This window comes from Nicotiana tabacum, chromosome 17, assembly GCF_000715075.1.
Source record: "Nicotiana tabacum cultivar K326 chromosome 17, ASM71507v2, whole genome shotgun sequence".
Classification (NCBI taxonomy): domain Eukaryota; kingdom Viridiplantae; phylum Streptophyta; class Magnoliopsida; order Solanales; family Solanaceae; genus Nicotiana; species Nicotiana tabacum.
In genome coordinates, this window is record NC_134096.1 from 52,760,508 (window position 1) to 52,767,516 (window position 7,009).

General features: G+C 38.1%; 1 protein-coding gene across 1 annotated transcript; it reads right to left on the reverse strand.

Annotated features, from left to right (window-relative positions):
* Window positions 1–1,991: 1,991 nt before the first annotated feature.
* LOC142171849 (uncharacterized) lies at window positions 1,992–3,943 on the reverse strand. Its single transcript, XM_075235553.1, has 2 exons — window positions 3,542–3,943; window positions 1,992–2,300 (listed from the first exon to the last, which is right to left on the reverse strand). The coding sequence occupies exons 1-2, from the start codon at window positions 3,941–3,943 to the stop codon at window positions 1,992–1,994; spliced, it is 711 nt and encodes a 236-aa protein (XP_075091654.1).
* Window positions 3,944–7,009: the final 3,066 nt, after the last annotated feature.

Genomic DNA, 7,009 nt, shown 5'->3' on the forward strand with positions numbered 1-7,009 from the left:
CCTCTGATACAACCCCATCATAATCGAAAAATGGTCTGAGTCCCCACCATTGTCCTCACTCAGGTCTTTGATCCATCATACATGTCCTTAATCAACCTAACGTAAGCAACATGTACACATCTAGCATCCAAACATCTCCACAAAACCTCTCTCGCAACTTTATCGTATGCCTTTTCTAAGTCGATTAACACCATATGTAAATTCTTCTTTCTCTCCCTATAGTGCTCCATCTATCTCCTAACAAGGTGTATGTCTTATATAGTCGAACGCCCCGGCATAAACCCCGAACTGGTTCTCGAAAATAGACACACACATCCTCACCCTTAGCTTTACCACTCTCTCCCATACTTTCATAGTATGACTAAGTAGTTTGATACCCCGATAGTTATTGCAATTTTGGATGTCACCCTTGTTCTTGTATACAGCAACCATCGTGCTCCACCTTCACTATTCGGGCATCTTCTTCGTTCTAAAAATGACATTAAATAACCTAGTGAGCCACTCCAAGCCTGTCTTGCCCGCACTCTTCCAAAACTCTACCGGAATTTCAACCGGACCGGTCGCTTTGTCCCTTCTCATCTTATGCATAGTCTCCTCAACTTCATCAACTCTAATCCGCCTACAATACCCAAAGTCAAAAAGACCCAGAGAGTTCCAAATCACTCGATACATTTCTCATGTCCCTCTCCTCGTTCAAGAGACTATGGAAGCAGGTCTGCCATCTCCGACGAATAATCCCCTCATCCAACAAAACTCTACCTTCTTCGTCTTTGATGCACTTTAGGTCCAAGTCACGCAGGTTCCTTTCTCGCGCCTTGGCTAACCCGAACAACCTCTTATCCCCACCTCGGCCCTTGAGTTCCTCATACAAACGACTAAAAGTTACAGTCTTGGCCGCCGTAACTGCTAGCTTTGCCTCTTTCTTAGACAACTTATAATGCTCCATATTCTCTCCCTTCTCCTCCTCGTCTACACTTTCCACTAGCTTTAGATACGTTGCTTTCTTGGTTCACTTTTCCTTGCAACTCCCCATTCCACCACCAGTCTCCCTTGTGACCACCAGAGTAACACTTTTAGACCCTTAATACCTCTCTCAAGGCTTCCCTAATGCATTACGCAGTCGTGATCCACATAGAGATTGTGTCTCCTCTACTCCTCCAAGCCCTCATAGTCAATAGCTTGACCCCCAACTCTTGCGCTTTAGCTTTCGTCAAGGCTCCCCACTTGATCATATGATGGCTATACATCGCCCTCCTCCTCAAGGTCCATGACTAAGAGTCTATGAAGGGTCGAGAGGTTCTCACTTAGGATGACCTTGCAATCCGTGCAAAGACTTCTATCGGACTTCCTGCAGAGTAAATAATCAATTTGAGTCTCGGCCACCGAACTCTGAAAAGTGACAAAGTGCTCCCTCTTTTTTGGGAAACTCGAGTTTTCTATCACCAAATCAAATGCTCTAGCAAAGTCCAGCATAGTTGTTCCTCGTTCGTTTCTATCTCCAAAACCAAAGCTACTATGCACATCATCATACCCCTCAGACGTCGCTCCAATGTGGCCGTTGATATCTCCTCCTATGAAAAGTTTCTCGGTATGCGGGATACCATACACCATCTTATCCAAATCCTCCCAGAAACACCTCTTGACTTCCTCATTCAAGGCTGCTTGGGGTGCGTACACACTGATCATGTTCAAAGTAAAACATCCAACAACTAGCTTACTAGTCATCAGCCTGTCATTCACCCTCCTAACCTCCACCATTAGTTTACAAATGTCATTATCAACTAAGATACCTACCCCATTTCTGCCCCCACCCTCCCATAATACCATAGTTTGAACCTGTCCACACCTCGCACCTTATATCCTACCTACCTAGTCTCTTGTACACTATGGAAGTAGGTCCGCCATGTCCGACAGATAATCCCCTCATCCAAAAAAACTCTACCTTCTTAGTCCTTGATGCACTTTACTTGGTCCAAGTCACGCGCCTTCCTTTATCGCGCCTTGGCTAATCCGAACAACCTCTTATCCCCACCTCGGCCCTCGAGTTCCTCATACAAATGACTAAAAGCTGCAATCTTGGTCGTCGTAACTGCTAGTTTTGCCTCTTTCTTATACAACTTATAATGCTCCATATTCACCCTCTTCTCCTCCTTGTCTACACTTTCCAATAGCTTCAGATACACTGCTTTCTTGGTTTTCACTTTTCCTTGCACCTCCCCGTTCCACCACCAGTATCCCTTGTGACCACCAGAGTAACCCTTTGAGACCCCTAATACCTCTATCGCGACTTCCCTACTACACTATGCAGTCGTGGTCCACATAGAGCTTGTGTCCCCTCTACTCCTCCAAGCCCCCATAGTCAATATCTTGACCCCCAACTCTTGCGCTCTAGCTTTCGTCAAGGCTCCCACTTGATCATATGTTGGCTATACATCGCCCTCTTCCTCTTCCTCGAGATCTCAAGGTCCATGACTAGGAGTCTATGAAGGGTCGAGAGGTTCTCACTCAGGATGACCTTGGAATCCGTGCAAAAGACCTCTATCGGACTTCCTGCATAGTAAATAATCAATCTGAGTCTCAGCCACTGAACTCCGAAAGGTGACCAAGTGCTCCATCTTCTTTGGGAAACTCGAGTTTGCTATCACCAAATCAAATGCTCTAGCAAAGTCTAGCAGAGACGTTCCTCATATGTTTCTTATCTCCAAAACCAAAGCTACCATGCACATCATCATACACCTCAGACGTCGCTCCAATGTGGCCGTTGAAATCTCCTCATATGAAAAGCTTCTCGGTATGCGGGATACCACACACCATCTTATCCAAATCCTCCCAGATACGTCATTTGACTTCCTCATCCAAGCCTGCTTAGGGTGCGTACGCACACTGATATATTTAGAGTAAAACCTCCAACAACTAGCTTACTAGTCATCAGCCTATCATTCACCCTCCTACAAATGACTAAAAGTTGCAGTCTTGGCCGCCGTAACTGCTAGCTTTGCCTCTTTCTTAGACAACTTATAATGCTCCCTATTCTCCCTCTTCTCCTCCTCGTCTACACTTTCTACTAGCTTCAGATACGCTGCTTTTTTGGTTTTCACTTTTCCTTGCACCTCCCCATTCCACCACCAGTCTTCCTTGTGACCACCAGAGTAACCCTTTGAGACCCCTAATACCTCTCTCGTGGATTCCCTAATGCACTACGCAGTCGTGGTCCACATAGAACTTGTGTCCCCTCTACTCCTCCAAGCCCTCATAGTCAATATCTTGACCCCCAACTCTTGCGCTTTAGCTTCCATCAAGGCTCCAAGCTTGATCCTATATTGGCTATACATCGCCCTCCTCCTCATCTCCCTCATGATCTAAAGGTCCATAACTAGGAATGAAGGGTCGAGAGGTTCCTACTCAAGATGACCTTGCAATCCGTGCAAAGACCTCTATCAGACTTCCCGTAAAGTAAATAATCAATCTGAGTCTTGGCCACCTAACTCCGAAAGGTGACAAAGTGCTCCCTCTTCTTTGAAAAACTCGAGTTTGCTATCACCAAATCAAATGCTCTAGCAAAGTCCAGCAGAGACGTGCTTCCTCCGTTTCTATCTCCAAAACCAAAGCCACCATGCACATCATCATACCCCTCAGACGTCGCTCCAATGTGGCCGTTGAAATCTCCTCCTATGAAAAGCTTCTCGGTATGCGGGATACCACACACCATATTATCCAAATCCTCCCAGAAACGCCTATTGACTTCCTCATCCAAGACTGCTTGGGGTGCGTACGCATTGATCATGTTCAAAGTAAAACCTCCAATAACTAGTTTACTAGTCATCAACGTGTCATTCACCCTCCTAACCTCCACCACTGGTTTACAAAGGTCATTATCAACCAAGATACCTACCCCGTTCCTGCCCCCACCTTCCAGAATACCATAGTTTGAACTTGTCCACATCTCACGCCTTATCTCCTACCCACCTAGTCTCTTGTACACAAGCTATATTAGTCTTCCTTTCCTCGAGAATTTTTGCTAACTCTACAGTTTTTCCAGTGAAAGTTCCTATGTTCCAAGACCCCACTCTTAGCCTAGTAGCTCCCTTAGCCCTCTTACCCCCTCCCCCCCCCCCCGCACTGACACCCTCGAGGACAAGACCTTACCCTACCATCGTTTACCAAAGCCACTATAATCTAGGAGTCACTACGCAAGTACTATCCCGAAAACAAGCGAGAAAAATAAAATAAATTACCGAAATATAATCTACCACTAAAGGTCACAAAACATGTGAAGAAAAAGAATAAAGAAACTAACGGGAACTATAATCTACAACTAAAGGTAAGAAAAATAGGTGAAGAAATAAAATAAAAGAACTAAAGGAAATTATAATCTACAACTAAAGAACAGAAAAATAGGTGAATGAATACAATAAAAGAGCTAAAGGGGACTATAATCTACAACTAAAGGTCAAAAAGAAAATGTGCAAAACTAGAGCAAAACTACGAGGGGATATATGAAATAAAGATGTAAACAAGTAGATAACAATATAAACAAGTAGGCAAAGCTATCACTAATACAATTAATTTGATAATGTTAAGACAAATACTAACTAAAGATTCAAGAACAAGATAGGCAAGCAAGGAGATACAATTCCGCTAAAATATCAAACTATTAAAATATCAAAACAAGAGAGGAACAATAGAACCTGGATTGCAACTCTTGAAGTTAATGGAAATCTGGCCGGCGGTGATGATGCAAGTAGTACAGGCAACCTTCTCATATTTGGATTGCAACCCTTGGAGTTATTTTGCATTTTATGTAAATAATAGTTTAAAGAAAAAGAGGAGTACCAAAATTAGTTATAAACTATAAACCTCTTAATAAAGCATTATAATAAATTAGATATCTCATTCTTAATAACAAAAAATTATTAAAAAGAAAATACAAGGCAAACATTTATAGCAAAATTCAAATGAAATCATGATTCGGGGAAAATATAAAATGCTACATCATTTAGGGATGTTCATAAAAATCGAACCAAACCAAAAATCAAACCAAATAGACCAAAAAAATGACATTGTTTTGGTTGGTTTGGTTTTAGTTTTGGTTTTGAATTTTAAAAACCAATCAAATCTGGTTTGGTTTTAATCAAAAAATAATCGAAAAAACTGAACCAAGCCGACTATAAAAATAACTATTTAAAATTTGTTATTACACCTATATATAAACATATATGTATATTTTTATGCAAAGTTTCTAAATTCTTATAGTACATGTTAATCGTTTGCACTTTTAGTCTAGTTATTTTCTATTATAATAATCTACTTCTTTTGCTTTACATTTCTGTTTGATTGATAGTTTCTGTTGGTAAGTACAAGAATCTATGTTATGTTAAAAAAATTATTTTTAATTGAGTTCTTAAATTATTCATCACTATTTTATTCAATTATCATTAATATATCTTGGTAAATGATAGATCTCGCAAAGAGTTTGATAGTGTTACGTTAAAAATATAGTCGCAGAAATATGTGTTGGATAGTACATGTCTCGTATTTAAGAAAAAACCAATAAATAACTCAAAATTCGACATAAACCAAATCGATAAAAATTGACTTAATTGGTTTGTTTGATTTGGTTCTAATATTTGAAAATTCGAGTTACTTGGTTTGGTTTCTTTTTAGAAAAATAAATCCGATCCAAACCGAATCATGAACATTCCTATTATCATTTAGTGTCCCATTTGGACAATATGAATGGAAATATAAAATATCATTTAGTGTCCTATTTGGACAATATGAATGGAAATATAAAATATCATTTAGTGTTCTCATTTGGACAATATGAATGAAACTCATTTGGCCTAAAAAATGCACCTTCAAACTTTTAAAATATAATAAATAGTATTTTCTTTTGGTGTTAAAAAGACTAAATGATGCAAGCGAATGGAGTTAAATAGAGTAGATGATGTAAGACATAGTAAAATAAAGTTAAATACTTGCTACTATTTTCTTTTTAATTGATTCCAAAATAAATTACATTTTATATACTTAAAATTCTTTAATTTTTTATTTTACTCCTAATAATATGCTCATATAATACTAAAGATATTGTTACATATTTAAAATTACAAAATTTAACGGTAATTGATAAATATTCAATTTGTTTTCTTAAATAATCCAAACGGACAAATACTATCATAAAATGAAACACAAACTTGTACTACATTAGATGATTATATTAAGAGTAACTTAAGTATTTTATTTATTAGTAAGATTATTTTCATATACACATTTTTAAAAATCAAAAAATATATTTGTTATGATGAAAAATGTATACACTATTTTTTGGATTTATTAAACATGCCAAGTGTATTTGGATATAGATTTTTAAATAACTATAGAAAGAAAATCATTAGGTTGAAAAATAATTAAAAACTAGTATTACTACAAATCATATTTTCTCATCTTTAGTATTAGAAACTTTCTTTTTTATAAATTCATAATTAAAATAAATTATCTAGCCATTTCAATTATAACGGTGGCATATAAAAAAGAAACTTGAAATTGCAATTTGCAACTAAATTACCAGTTTTAGTAAAACACAAACCTAACCATTGAAGAGTTAAAGGCTTATGCAGGGAATAATTGGTTGAGTCCTGAAGCTTTAAGCCCTAAAGTGAGACGAACAACAATATTGCTTAGAAAAAAAATTCTCAGTAATGGGATACATGCAAGAAGCCCGAGAAAATCACGTCAACAAGAAGGTCGAACAAGATAATTTTCATCGATTCTGGAGCCTTCTTTGAAACCCTAAATGTCCTCTGAGAATTTCTTTGTGTGTTAAAATTAGGTTACGGAAAATGTTCATACTCATATCTCTCTTGTATATTCCAAATCAAAAGAGTCGCTCAAATATGTTGCTCTTATTTTGTTCCATGTTATATTTCACAGTCCATAATTTGGATAGGTTGTATTTGTAAAATAAATTATTTTTGCGACCAAATTTTATTTGCTCAAGGTTTGTTCA